The 15124-nt window shown below is 39.0% G+C and overlaps 2 protein-coding genes across 14 annotated transcripts in view; one reads left to right on the top strand and one right to left on the bottom strand.

Annotated features, from left to right (window-relative positions):
- Positions 1-15124, bottom strand: part of FRY (FRY microtubule binding protein) — a 428782-nt gene that overhangs the window by 51912 nt on the left and 361746 nt on the right. For all 9 annotated transcript variants that reach the window (XM_072719962.1, XM_025996751.2, XM_025996753.2 and 6 more), the window contains 8 exons: positions 13323-13510; positions 12162-12256; positions 10304-10911; positions 9305-9402; positions 8751-8921; positions 4814-4954; positions 2499-2678; positions 387-548 (listed from right to left, as the gene is read on the bottom strand). In XM_072719962.1, coding sequence (XP_072576063.1) covers positions 387-548; positions 2499-2678; positions 4814-4954; positions 8751-8921; positions 9305-9402; positions 10304-10911; positions 12162-12256; positions 13323-13510 — 1643 coding nt within the window. The remainder of the gene's footprint in view (positions 1-386; positions 549-2498; positions 2679-4813; positions 4955-8750; positions 8922-9304; positions 9403-10303; positions 10912-12161; positions 12257-13322; positions 13511-15124) is intronic.
- The window catches only part of ZAR1L (zygote arrest 1 like), a 156063-nt gene that overhangs the window by 88326 nt on the left and 52613 nt on the right, over positions 1-15124 (top strand). The gene's annotated exons all lie outside the window — the stretch shown is intronic.

The following is a 15124-nucleotide window of genomic DNA, read 5'->3' as shown; positions in this document are numbered from 1 at the left end:
ATCATGTAGAACTGGTTGGGAGAACTAAGGATGCATTGTTTGGAGAAAAGAGAACTCATTTGGATGAGTGGCAGAGAGGGTGGGGTTTCTTTATCCATTTGAAGGGCTGCCATGTGTAAGAGAGGTCTCATTTCATCTAAGTCTTAAGAGAACTAGGACCAACAGGCCAAGGCAGCAAATGTCAGACTTCAACTCAATGTAATGAGCTGTTCCAAGATAAACTAGGTTCCCTTGGAATGCCATGAGATCCTCATCACTGAAGTGTTGATGCCCAGAAGATGGGCAACGTCAGGATGGTGCTGGAGGAAACCCTTATCACGTGGGCATTTGGGCTCGATAGGTCCCCCTGAACTCCTTTCCAATCCTGGAAGTCTAGAATTCTATACCTGAGAATACTGAGGCCTTTTCCAGCTTACAGGAACAAGAACATTGGAATTGGAGCCTGATGAAGTAGAGGATGTGCTCCTGGTAACGGCCATGGCCCTGGGCTTCCCATCCCGTCCAGAAGAGTTCTGTAGCTCATCGTATCGCCTTCCGATGATTGGTGTCTTGACAAAAGAAAGGAATGCAAAAGTTCATGTTCTATCTGTTTGATAGTTCTGTGTACTATGGGAGCACTATGGGAGCACTCTACCCAGCAGCAGCCAAGCCCTGCTTATTTGATTAAAACTTAGACAAGTTCAGTGTCATAAGTAGGCTCATTTTCCTGATGTTCAAACACATTCTAAATCATTTTACATCTTCAACATTTTCCTACCCTCGTTAGCAGCTGAAAACAAATCCAATTGCTTGTTCTTAAACATACTCTAGAAACCACTGATAAAGATTAGAAGCAAAACATTCAGGAAAGCAAATAGTTTTCAGATATTTGAGCTTAAAAGAATTCCTTATCGTTATAACCAGAGACCAGAGTTCCTTCCTTCTTCCCAGCCTTTAAATCTCAGTTATTTAAAAACTCATTTAAATTGGTTATATCTTTTCAGTATTTATTTATTTATTTATTTATTTATTTATTTATTTATTTATTTATAGATTTCATTTATTCATGAGAGACAGAGAGAGGGGGGGGGAGGCAGAGATACAGGCAGAGAGAGAAGCAGGCTCCATGCAGGAAGCCCGATGTGGGACTCGATCCTGGGTCTCCAGGATCACACCCGTGGCCTGAAGGCGATGCTAAACCGCTGGGCCACCGGGGCTGCCCCTTTTTAGTTATTTAAATGAGTGAATTCACGGCCAGGTACTTGGGCAACACTTTAGAAGTTTATTTCCCGAGAATTCCTTTCTCATGCTGGTGTGTGGTGGCTGGGTAGTCAGCCTTGCTGCAGAACCCTGTTTGTGGGCCTGCCCCTCTATCCCCAGGTGGCAGACACCAGTTGGAAATTCTTCATCTGGTTCTCCAGCTTTTTATTCTGGAGCAGCTCGGTTCCTGGGGTGTGCAGCCGACTGGCTGCTTCTTTTCTGTGCCCCTTTCGAACAGAACTGACTTCAGTCAAGGAATAAAAGTAGCTTTTCCCTTCAGCAATGTAAAAAAATGTTAAAAATTTTAAAAATAATTGACTGGATACCTTAATATCATACACATACTAAATACAGATGCAGGAATCATGAGGGCAGCAAAAGAGTATCTCAACCTTGGTACTGAAGGGGCAATGAGACCGATGTGTGAAGAAACCCAACTTGGCTACAACCTACTTAATAGAGCAAATAAGTTTCACATAACCAGATCTGGTTTATTCTTTCAGTGAATTTATTCATTCAGCAGTTCTGAAGAATATTTGTTAAGTACCGTTCTTGTACCAGACACTGTACCAGACCATGGTTACGAAATGGACAGAAAGTAGTTTCTGCTTTGGCGAGGTTACGGGGCATGGGGTACATGAGACAGGGAAGTAAAGTATTTGTACATCTTAGACTAAGTACAGGCCTCCCAAATGTCCATTCATGCAGCAGGGGGTAGACCTGGCTACTTTCTGCCCCCTCTTCTTTCCCTGACTCTTTAGTTTGGTTCACTGGTTCCTTCCCTCCTCCCTCCCTTCTTCCTCGAGGCAAGACCTTAGATAATTGTACTGGTTTAAAAAGCAGCATGATTTGGGGAAGCAACTGTAAAGGCAGATTCTGTATTCCTGTCAATCTCAGTCATTTGCTGGTCTGGCTGGGAGTTTGGACAGCAAAGTTGTGGATATAAAGATAGGACATGACACCTGTTGGGTAAAGAAGGAGTAAAGGTCATGCTTTAAACATGCTTAAGATCATTCTGTTTTAAAGTTATCTTTTAAAAAAATCCTTTAAAAAATAACGGGTGCTTACTTCTGTTTTTAGAGGCTGTCAACTGAGAGCCCTAATGAATATGACACTTGATGTGTTCTTAAAAAACTAATTTAGGCCTTAGAAAACTTAGTTTGAAATAAACATAAAATAAGTGTCTCTTTCCCAGGCAACTAGTTGTGATCTTTGCTATTAATTCTCCCTGCTAAGGTTGACAGAAACAGATAACATACCTCTGAAATATCGAAGTGAAAGTCTAGGGTTTTTCCAGGTAATTCCTTAGAGGCACTGGTCCACACTCGATGTATTTCTATCTTTGAGAGGTCACTGTGCTGATAGGAAGGCAAAACGAGGCTGGCAGATCGTGACACTACCAGCTTCAGGATATTCAAAGCTTCTCTCCAGTGAACACTCTGAAGGGAATAAGACATTCAATGATCAGAAACAATTTCATTAAAAAAACAAAAAACAAAAAACGAGTCTACTGCTAGCAACTGAACCTTTTTAAAAAAACATTTAAATTCAATTAATTATCATACAGTGTTTTATTCATTTCAGAGATAGAGTTCAGTGATTCATCAGTTGTATGTAAGACCCAGCTCCTAAAACTTCTCATGACTAGTCAGAATTCCCTGATGGAAAACAGTGCCACAAATTCTATCTTACGTAAAGGGCCAATGACACAAAAATACAATTTATATGTAAGAGGGGATACATTTAGGAAATAAGCAAATAAAAAAATAGCAAATTCTGTCCATATTCAAATAAACAGAAGTTTAAAATGACAAGGTACCATTTTTGCCAATAAGGTACCTCCTCCATTTGAACAAAAACAATCCCCAATGCATTTATGCTATTGACCACTCACTCTTTCTCAAAACTCTCCCTGATTCCAGCTTCCAGTCTTCCTTAGTTTTTCTCCTACTTTTCTGGCTCCTGCTGCTTCCTTTGCTCCCTGGGCGCTTCTCTTCTCACTTCAAACCTTCCTCATGATCTAACCCAGGACTCTGGGAGGCAGAGGGTTAGCCTCGGTTAGCTCCCATCTTTTAATCTTCTGTATTCCTGCTGGCACTGGATCAGCTGAATCCTCTCTGGCCTCTGCCTGGACTATTTCAATGTCCTCTTAACTGGTCTCCTGGCTTGGACTTCTACTGAAGTCCAGCATACCCACCCCAACTACAGTGATCTTTCTAGAACTCTTCAGACCATGCCCCTTCCCTGCCTAAATTTCTTCAAGGGCTCCCTCTGGTGGGCAGGGTGGAGTCCACACTCTTTAAGCACAGCCTACAGGAGTAATATCCCCTACCTCAGGCTGCCCCTGGAGATCTTCACACTAGGCAAGCTCTCTTTGCCATTGTGTCTTTACTTATGCTATTCCCTGTCCTGGAATGCCCTTCCTCTCCTTATTGGCTTATCACAGGCCTACTTTTCCTAAAAGACTCACTTTGTTTTGGAATCTTTGTCTCCCTGACAAACCCCAGGCCAACTGGGCTTCTTCCACAAAAATACTGAGCATAGATAAGTTAACTTGATAAAAGTTATTAATATTATTTACCCAGCCTTTGGAATAAGAGCACATGAAATAAACCATATTTCCTTCACTGTTAAATTCTGTACAAGGGAGGTCATGATTTGAATGTGGAATTAGCCATCATTCAAGATAAGATATTGAATAACAGAGATAGCCCACAGGCCTGAGTGAGAATAGGCAGCCTAGTAAAACAATTTTTTTCTTTTGATCAAGGGCACATGATTTGTAGAAAAATGTGAACCGAACCCCTGGCTCCCAGGACTTCCGTGAAGTGAGAAAGTGTACTGAATGCTTACTACCGGCATAAATGATTTTTGTAGAAATGCAATTCGAAAAATAGAAACTAAAAAAGGCCTGGAATCATATTTAGCAGTAAATAATTTCTGCAAGCAATGTGATGTTGAAGTGACAACAGGGAAAAAATATCTAATTTACACTGTATGGCTTTGTGGATGATTTTAACCAGATAGAATCTAGCATCTGCCCTTGAAGTCTGCAACTCACAGAGTACACCCCTGCATTTGTTTTTTTGTAGTATTTTCAACACATTTATGCAAGTTGTTTAACCTGACTTCTCTCAACTCTAAAGTGATCATTTTAACCCCTGAATTAACACTTTGCATGTGGAAACACCTGGCCTACAACCTAGCACATCTAAGTTCCTTCTCTCTTCTCCTTCTTTGAAATAGGATACTACAGATTCAACCCTGCTGGCCCCTCCCAGCCAGGTGTTTGCTTTTAATACCCAGTCTGTAGGCCCCAAGAGGCAGAAACACATCCGTTGAGGGCTCAGAAATGCACCAGACCTTGTCCTGTCTTTCTTCTTACTGTACCACTTGGAGTGTGGTCTACCACCACAAATGACTGCTCTCAGTGGGTTAAGGATGCCAATAAATGAATGTGCAGCCTGGCACCCTGATAACTTTGCAGCCAAGTACAAGCTACAAATCTCCAGTCTTTCTAGAATGACTCTCTGGAAACATCCTTGTTCATAAGTGAAGACATCCAGATACTCACTTGCACATATTTTTCAATGGTCTTCAGAACTTCCACATTAAACTGCTTTACAGGGACGACTGACAAGTCCATGTAGCTGAGGAGACTGTAGATCACCTGGAGGAGGGGCTGCTGCATACTGGGGAGACCCTTCTCCAGCAGCTGTGGGAAGCAAGGTACAGTGTCAGTTGGTGTGTGACACCTGCCTTTTCATACAGAAGGACCAGTGTCTCCCAACACCTTTATGATTGCATTTTTCCTTAGAAAGGAATGGAAAATCCTAACCACTAAAGAAATGAAGATATCATTAAGGGTAATGTAGGGTAGCTGGATGGCTCAATTGGTTAAGCATCTGCCTCCGGCTTGGGTCATGATCCCCAGGGTCCTGGGATTGAGCACTCAGCAGGGAGCCTGTCTCTCCCTCTCCTCTGTCCCTCCCCTTGTCCCCTACTCATGCTCACTTGTACTCTCTCTCCAATAAATAAATAAAATCTCAAAAATTAAAAAAAAACAAATGCAATGTAAGTACACCTGAATATATAGATACAATATTCATAAATGGAATACACACAAAATAAATCTCAAAAGGAAAGCACCAAATACCACTAATTATTGAAAATTACAAATTAAGACAAAAGGCACAAGTTATTAGTTATCAAACTGGCAAGGTTTCCCAAGTGATAACAGTCAGTACTGGTGGGGAGTAACTTGGATAATTCGGCAATTGACATCAAGAGTACTAAAAACAGTTTATGTCTTTTGAAATAGTGATTATACTTCTAGGAACTTTTCCAAACCTAGAGATAGACACTAAGATTTATATGTGAGATTCCACCCAAGCATTATTTTTAATGGTAAGACACCCACAAAAAAACTAAACAAGAAAGCTCTATAAGCAGTATAAATGTTGAACACTAGGGAAATGGATAAAAAATTATGCTAAATTGTCTGATGAAATACCACATAATCAAGAGAATGACATTTTTAAAGACAGTAAAGGATATCAGATAATACTAAATAGTGAAGGAGGAAGGATATACAATTTCTGTATAATAGATGATGTCAAAGTCTAAGTGAATGGGTGGGTGTTACATGGAAATAACAATGGAAAGAAATTGAACAAAATGCTAGCAGTGTTTCTCTTTAGATAACTATTTTGGGTGATTTTTCTTATCTCCCCCTCCTGTTTTTTCCCCCCACTTCTCTGTACCTACCAAATTTTCTTTTATGGACATATACTATGGTATCAACAGTATTTTCAAAGAAGAAAGCAAACTAATGAGAAAATTTATGTGACACACATCATGATCAAAGGTTACTGTTCCAAACAAAGAAGTATAGAGATAATTCAAATAAATGTTCAAATTCCACATCAAAAGAGGCCAAAGGAAACAACTGAGCAGTTAACACACAAGGAAATGAACAATTATGCAAATCTATTGTGTGGGAAAATGAACACTATTTAGAAATACATAAAGGAAATACATAAAGGGAATAATTTTAAAGTTTTAAACAATAAAAATATAAAACTGAAAAGAGGCATAAAAAGGATAATAAAATATAGCGAGCATGTGGGAAACCAGGTTTATACACTGTTGGCAGTATTGTAAATAGGGGAAATCTCTGTCAAGACCAATTTCCCAAATGTGTAGAAAACCATAAAACACATTCATGTACCCATGCCCTCAACCTGGATAAGTTACTTTTGAAAACGCCACCAGAAGAAATAACCTGGATATTATCTGATAAGAAGTCTACATAAAAGGTCCCTTTGTGATAGAAAAAAAATTATGAATATAAGCAACAGGGGAGATGTTTAAGCACACTGGGTTACAATAACCTGTTAGAATCACAGTTGTTGAAAGTGACACTATATGAGCTATGCCAACATATGAAAATACACACACAGAATTAATGTCACATGAACAGAGCAGGTTCACAGGCAATACTGATCATAGCTACCTAAGATTATATGTATGTGCCTGGCCAACACCTGAAAGAATACATGAGTACCTGAAGTAAGAGTTAATATGTACTATGCTTGGTGGGAAGTTAGGTTCATAATAAGATTTTCAGTGACAGTTTGTGACAAAGCCTGAAGAGGACAAATTAGGTAATCCATTCTCATTTATTTATTTTCATTGTGGTAAGATGTATATAACATAAATTTGCCATTCTGACCACTGCTAAGTGTACAGTTCAGTGGCATGAAGTGCATTCGGACTGTTGTGTAAAACCATCACCACTATTTATTTTCAGGATTTGTTCATCATTCCAAACGAAGACTGTTAACTGTAAAATGTGAAGTTCCCATTACTCCCTGTCCCCAACCCCTAGGGATCACTATTCCACTTTCTATCTCTACAGATTTGCCTATTCTAGGTACCCCGTACAAATGGAATCCTATTATATTTGTCCTTTTGCATCTGGGTTCTTCCACTTGGCATAATGTTTTCAAGGTTCATCCAGGTTGTGGTGTGTGTCAGTGTTTCCTTCCTTTTTTGTCTGTATGTGTGTATCTGCCACATACCATTTGTAGTTTTGAAACTTTTGTCTAGTGATCCGAACAAGTCTTATCTTCTTGCTAGCTTACGCTTCACTTTTAAAATTGTCATCATCTGCCTTTGTAAGCAAGGGCACAGGTGTCAGTTATCTGGTATTTCTTACGAGCTGAGGTATGTGTGTGGTTTCTTAGTAATTCTTGTGGGGACATATGGGACCAAGGTGATTATCCAAAGCCACAGGGTGGCATATAAGAGGGGCTCCTTAAAGTGCCAAAGATGGGGTGTGGGAAAACCCTTGGCTGTTGACAGTCTGAATGCAGCTTATGTATTGCTGACCCAGATTGCAAATCAAAATCCTGCAAGATCAACTATCAATGTTGATAAATGGGGCAAGGACCCTTTCTACCAGGTACAAGGGTGCAGTCTTGTGGAGCCTTGCAGAGAATGATTGATTCTCTAACCTATCCGCACCCTGTACTCATGACATAACTATAAGAAAAGTTAGAATGTACTGTCCTCATCACTTCTGAAAAGGCCCTGGCGAGAGGTATGCATGCATGTCCCCCAAGGAAAAGCAATGGTGAACACGCTAAACCAAGGTGGCTGTTTGAGACCATTTCTCTCATAGATTTCATGACCTTGTGTATTAAGGTAGTGAGTGGCCCGAGGTGCTACACAGAATACATTTCATCACTTGTCCAATATGCTGTGTATTTCCAACATCAATGGACACAGGGCCTTGGAATGAATGTACTAGAAACACACTTGTATAAGGATGAAAATCCCTTTCCATTTTTAAAAACAAAAAGATGAAGATAAAAGGTTTACTTCTAAATATATGCTTTGTTAAGTAGTTCAAAGCAAACAACCATTAAACATATCAATCCACATAATAACTTTTTTTTAATAAGCATTTTTTTTAAAAATTTATTTATTCAGAGAGAGAGAGAGAGACTGAGAGGCAGAGACACAGGCAGAGGGAGAAGCAGGCTCCATGCAGGGAGCCTGACACAGGACTCAATGCTGGGTCTCCAGGATCAGACCCCGAGCTGCAGGCGGCGCTAAACCGCTGTGCCACCGGGGGTGCCCACACATAATAACTTTTTAAGTAAGATTTGAACACCTGGAGTAATTAGGATAAAATTTCCCCATTTCTGGAATGTACTGGCAAGCATTAGCATAGGAAAAAGAAGGAATTTAAGTTTTTGAGACAGGTATAAAGGCTGGCTTTGCCACTTTAAACATATGGCAGATTATTTCATCTGGTTTGGCCTCAGATTCTTTGTTATGATAGTATCTGAATCACTGAATTGTTGTGAGGATTTAAGATGATTCCATACAGCATCTATGATAATATATAATAGACAATAAATGAAGATAAGAGATTATCCATTCCATATAAATATTTTATCCATGAAAACTATAATAGGCTTATCCTTAATTGAAGAGCTTACCTCGGCCAGGTAGGTCACCATATTCAAGGTAATGTCGGCATATGCTTCATGAAGGTATCGGCAGACCACATTGACCCATGTGGCACAGTCCCTCGTGTAGCTGTGTGTTTTATAAAGGGTCATGACATGTGCAAGATTGGAAAGTTTGGGGTTCTTCTCTTCCAAACACACCTTTTAAGAGGAGATAATAAATTAGGGATAAAATAGCCTTATGAATAGGAAGATGTGTTAGCAATTTTGCTATAAGATATGTTTGCAATTTTGCTCTGGAATCTGGAAAACATATTGATACTTTTTTTTTTTTTTGCAAGCTGCAGAAGTGCTTATCTTAATAATTAGCTAATAAGATTTTCAGATTCTTTCCACCTGTCTGATCAATAATGAAACCACAAGACAATGTGCATTAGCTACTCAGAGATATAAACTACCAGCCATATCAGTTATGATTTTAGGTTTTGTGAAACTCATTTCCCTTTTGGGGCAATCTCTGTTTAGCACTGGACCTTCCTGAAGGCCTGTATGGATCCGCCTGAGTATGGAGCCAGAAATCATACCTGAGCAATCCTTTCAGCTATATCCTTGCAAAACTGATTGGGATTTTCAAAATGCTGGATCAGCTGGGGCAGGAGACACAACACGTTCAGTGGAAATCCTGGATCAGAGAAGATGCAGTGGACATACTGAATATGGTACATATTAACTGTTAATAGCAGGAAGGAATATTGCAGATTTCATGCTAAGGTGATGCAAAAGCAGTCTTTTGAACAGTTTTACTATGATCTAACACAAAATCCAGGAAAAAAATGTACAACCACAATGACACCAGTTACAGAGGAGGCACTGAAGTAGATCTGTAATTCTGAGGCAGTGACTGTATTGTTATGGACTGTGAAAAGGATGACTGGCACAGATTTTAAAAAGCAGATTAAAAGGAACTGAAGCTCTGGTTTAAAACTTTTATCAAAAACCATATTTTAAGAAAAGCTTGTATGAGAAGACATAGGCCAACCAATTTAAGTCTCACTCATGTAATGTATCAAACAGGCTTTTTAAAATGCTAAGTAATGGCTTAGTACCATCATGTTAAGTTCTACCTTCATGAAAAGAAGTCTGGGCCCCATGCCATGGTATTAAAAATATGGCTGGTGATTTGGCTTCATTCAAAATGATGAAATCAAGAGAATTTTCAAGAGGTGATAAAAAGGTAAGAAAACAAAAAAGATCTAGGAATTAAGAAAAAAAAGAGCAAAAATGTTTTATTTGTACAAGAATAATGGAATAAATTGACAGTGTCTGCAATTTCATCTGTAAAGCACAAAGAAATAACTAATATATTGCTTCTGCCCCTTTTACGCTATTGCTTTAAAAATGTCTTCTACAATTTAAATAATTTTAAGATTTATATTATGTATAGTTTTGAAAGAAATGACACTATTCCCAAAGAACCATTTCTAAACAGAATTGTTGAAAGTACGAAGTCCATTATCTTATTACACTAAATGTAAACACAACCACTTCCAGAACTTCAGGAGAATGAGTGATGTTGGCCTTACCAATGGCCTGGGATGAATCCACCATGGATACTTTGGATACTGGTGTGAGCAAACTGAAAAGCTGCAGGGTCAGGTCAGTGGTGGTGAGGGAGGTGAATCCTTTGAGCAGCAGCTGCTGCAACCCTGAGAAGTCTGACCACTTCAGCTGTGCCTGGAGTTTCTCAAGTTTTTCTCGGTTCTCAACTTTATCAAGCGGCATATGAGCCAGTAGTCTGTTCAACAGCCTTAAGGCCATTAGGTATTCAAACTCAAAATCTGATTCCATCAAGGCCACTGTGACCCAAAAGATGGTGGCTAATAAGTTCGTTGGATGATTTATGTGTGACGGATCCGAGAGGCTGTCCTTCAAGGAAGATGAACTTCTGGTTTTTGAGGAGAGGCCTTGCTGGGTACAAGCCTGAATTCTATCCAGGGTGGCACTTCTAGGTGGGTCTGAGGATCGGTCAACAACTCCAAACTTCTTGGGCACAGAAAAGCTTCTTTGATGCCGGCTCCGTTCTGTGGTTGTGGTGTTGCCACTGGCTGTCCCAGGGTTTACATTCAGTTGTCCTGTGCTCTTTCTGCTTGCTGTTAGTTTAGTGCTAGAGCTTAAATCTGGTGATGAAGAGCTGGGTATAAACATAAAAAATAAAAAAAATTTCAACAGAAAGCCAACATGCTTCAGTAAAGTGCCAGTCCTTTTAAGATTCACTGACAAACAGTAAGGGAGAGAAATCATTCTTTGGAACAATCCTATCTATTCTTTTTTCCCCATACCCTTTAACCTACAGGAATAAATTTTCTATTCCTAAACTTAAAGTTATAAAAAACAAAACAATGAGAACCTTCACCAACAAAGCAACAATCAAACCTAATAGTGACTTACACTTACTGAAAAGCTAAAGGAGAGCAAGCAGTTGGTGGTAAAGTTTACTGATCATTCATTTATTTTTTGTTTGACTTTGGGCAGGAGTAATTTAGAAATAAAATATTCCTGATAGGCACAAAGCTTAATATTCTATTAACTGACCGATAAGAACAGAAATGAAAAGGATATTATCTAGAAAGAAAAAAGTTAGTAACTGCATCAAAGGAAATTTTTTATGCTTATAAAAAATCTACAAGGAATGATCTCTAAGCCCATTTCAGGCTGAATAGATAAAACTCTTTATCAACATTCTTGCTAAATTCTTACTGACTTAGATAAATCTGTAGGTTTATATAGAAAAATATGAATGATGTTAGGAATCATACTAAAATTACCTATCCATAAAAAATGCTCAACTTAAAAATGAAACAAGGCTCAGTGTGATTTATGATAACATTACTGACTCAATTTCAAGCAAAATGAGCTCAATTATATAAGCAGAATACAAAATTGTGAATGATTTGAAATGGGTAATTAAACATTGGCAGGAGCAAAGGAACAAAAATAAAAAAGAAAGATCTAAGATAGGAATTTATTCAAGTAAAATCAACATTAATTCCAGCTGTTTTTATAGTGCAGATTCAGATGAGTTTTGTAGATATTCATTCAAAAAATAATATTTAGTTTTGGTTTCTATCTACAATGCAAAAAGTAGGATAACTATTATATAAAATTTGAAAAAGTACTCAGAGACATAGAACAAAAAATGAAAAAACAAAATATTTGTATTTTTTAGAAATAGCATTTCTCTTCTATCTTCCCGATGTTTAAAAATACTTATACGTGTATATATGAGTGTGCCATAACTTTTTTTTTTAACTAAAGAAAAAGTACCAAACTTTTCAAACGTCAAAAACTAGATTTTTCCTTTGGACTTTGCCCAAATCCAGGTATCTCTCAAATATTCAGTCCAGCATATTTGATTTCAAAAGTCATTAAGCTGCTTCTCACCGAGATAATACCGTTAAGAGATCACTGTTCTTCAAGCAGTCAGACAAGTTATCCACAGCAGCTTCCAACGTAAGGAGTGCTTCCATTACATAACCCTGCCAGACATGCAAAGATAACATTTTGTACTGCTCAAAACTCCTGTTCACATCCTGAAGATAAATTTAATTAAAGCAAACTTTATTCAAGTCTAATGTTAATACCATTGAGTGCTAGACAGTCATTGCTACTTGAACTTACTGAGTCTAAAAACAAATTTTAAGGGCCATTTAGGAAATTCAGATAGCTTAATAGTAAGCAGGTAATCACAAAGATTTATTTTCCTAGATATGAGGTCCTGAACAGATTAATCTCATTTGAAATCCAATAGGGGGAGGGCAAGGTTAAAGGGGCAATCATGGCTCCTTGCTGAGGGGGATGGTAGGCATTTGAAATGCAGAATGGCAATGTCTGACCAGAGATTTAGAGTTAAGATATGAGAAAGGCTGGGCCTTAGTGGCATTTTGAAAAAAGCACATCCAATGGCCAGAAAGAGGAAAAAAGGCTAGAGTTAAGAGGTGTGCAGGTCCCTTGGGATAAAGTAACTTTTCTAATGGAAAACAAAGGAAAGAAGGGCTTGGCCCAAGCTACAGAGCCAGCAATGTTCTTTGCTTTCAACCTGCTCCCCAGGCCTTGGGCTCTACCTACAGAGTCTTCTTGTGGTACCTAACTCTTCATTACTTCCTTCAGCTCTTCTCAGTGTACTGAAGGCTGGCTATACAGAGAAGGGTAATGCTTTGCAGAGATACAACAGAGATCCCTTCTCAAGGTGGGGAGACTGCATCAGTGCATCCTAGCTTGGTGGCAAAAAGACAAAACAATACAAATAATTCCTCAGTTCTCTGTCAAATCAAACCAACAACAAAACCACCAAGAAGGAGTCTCCAAGGGCTTTTCAGTGGTTGGCTCAAGAAAACAATATCCACTGGATTTCTAGAACAATGCTCCTTGAAGTATTTTTTGTAAATATAAAAAAGCTAACCTCCAAAAAATTTTAAAAATAAATTGTATATTCCCAAATGGTTGGGATAATTGGCAAGAGAAAGAAGGCTCAAAGGAAGCTGTTAAGGCCTCATCTTTGACAAGCGAGAATGAGAATGACTTCAGTGGTCTTTCCTTCCATACCTGAATCTCATCTCCATGTTCTCCAATCACCTCCACTAGTCTGGAGAGAAGATCAGACAAGGCGTGTGCTGACAGAGGTTGCTTGAGTGCCCGGAATATCTGGAAAGACCGACCAGCATAGTGCCTCGAGGAGCTTGCAAGGGCTGTCTGCAAAGCAACTTCACTCAGGTGTTGCTCCAGATGGAAACCTAAGCACCAAGAGGCCACAGGTAGGTCAACCGGTACTCTGCAAACCTGGGGCATCAATGCAAATCAGGCCACCTGCACAGAGCTGCCTCCTGGTGGTATTGTCTAGGGTTTAACCATTTTAAAATCAAACAAAATAAAACCCCACCAAATTTGGATAGATCTTAAAGAGGCATAGTGTAGTAGAAAGAATCCGAAGTTTTAGAGCAAGATGGTCCTGGTTTTGAACAAGGGGTTTTGGGACTCTGGGAAAGAGATGTATTCTCTATGAGCCTGTTTTCTTATTTATTTATTTATTTATTTATTTATTTATTTATTTATTTATTTTTATTTATTTATGATAGTCACAGAGAGACAGAGAGAGAGGCCGAGACATAGGCAGAGGGAGAAACAGGCTCCATGCACCGGGAGCCTGATGTGGGATTCGATCCCGGGTCTCCAGGATCGCGCCCTGGGCCAAAGGCAAGCGCCAAACCACTGCGCCACCCAGGGATCCCTGTTTTCTTATTTTTAACTGGAGAATCATAGTATCTAGCTCCTAGAGTTGTGGAAATTCAACAATTTAAAACATGCTTAGTATGGTGTCTGATACATAATATCGTCTTTTTGTTTATTGCATTACTATTTTTTCTACATTTTTCTTCTGAACTACTTTTTGCATGGAATACTTTCAGTCCAGTTTTCATGAGAGAATTTGTTATGACCAAGTTTTCAGAGTACTTGTGTATGTAGAAGAAAGCTGTTAGTGGATCTAGTCAACTCAAAACACAACCAAAGCCCATATCAAAGTCATCACTCTTCAGAGTAGTCTATAAACATGCAGATATTGAAATGTAAGCGTTGCCAAGTAGGCAGCCATCGTTTAAACTCTAGTCTGAATATAGGTTCTTCCAATAGCATGAAGGTCATCTTAGTCATCAGAAAACCACTTGAATCAGATGGAAATAAAAATGTAAGGCAAAGTGCATGATTGAGTTCTGGGCCACAATCTGTACTCTATGCTATGTCTCTCTGCAGGAGGAAATCTGACTACAAAGTCAGAGGACATGATGAAAACAGTGATTTTGACTATCTCTGTGATCTAGAGGGCTCTGTGGTATATTTGATCATCACATAAAAATGAATCAGGAGGGATAATTTAATGTCATTGTTCTTAGCTGCTGCCTGGCTGTTTGACCCTAGGGACCTATAGACTATATAAGAAAATGTTCCTGCAGAGCAAACAGAGTCCTGAAAAATGGACTTAGGTGTGTATATTCAGGGTAGTAAATACAGGATTAAACCCATACAGGCAGTTCACAATTTTTGAATGGATATTTTAAAACAGAATTTGTTACCTTTATTTTATTTTCCTACTTAATTTTATTACGTGTGGGGTCAGGACCTCGGCTGATTAACAAAAACTTAATTAAATCACAATAGGCCTGAAGGCTAGAACTATCCTTGCTGGACTGTAGAGCACCAGTACAACTCTGACAATGTGCTTAAAGAAAGGCTATTTGATGTGTCACACAGCACCCTGCATTTCCCAGGCTTTCCTGAGGTTAGGTGTGACCTCACGTCTGAGTTCTGGCCAGTGGAATGTGGGAAGAAGCATTGGATGCCATGTTTGAGCC

This window comes from Vulpes vulpes, chromosome 9, assembly GCF_048418805.1.
Source record: "Vulpes vulpes isolate BD-2025 chromosome 9, VulVul3, whole genome shotgun sequence".
Taxonomy (NCBI): domain Eukaryota; kingdom Metazoa; phylum Chordata; class Mammalia; order Carnivora; family Canidae; genus Vulpes; species Vulpes vulpes.
This window is presented reverse-complemented; position numbering and strand designations above follow the sequence as displayed.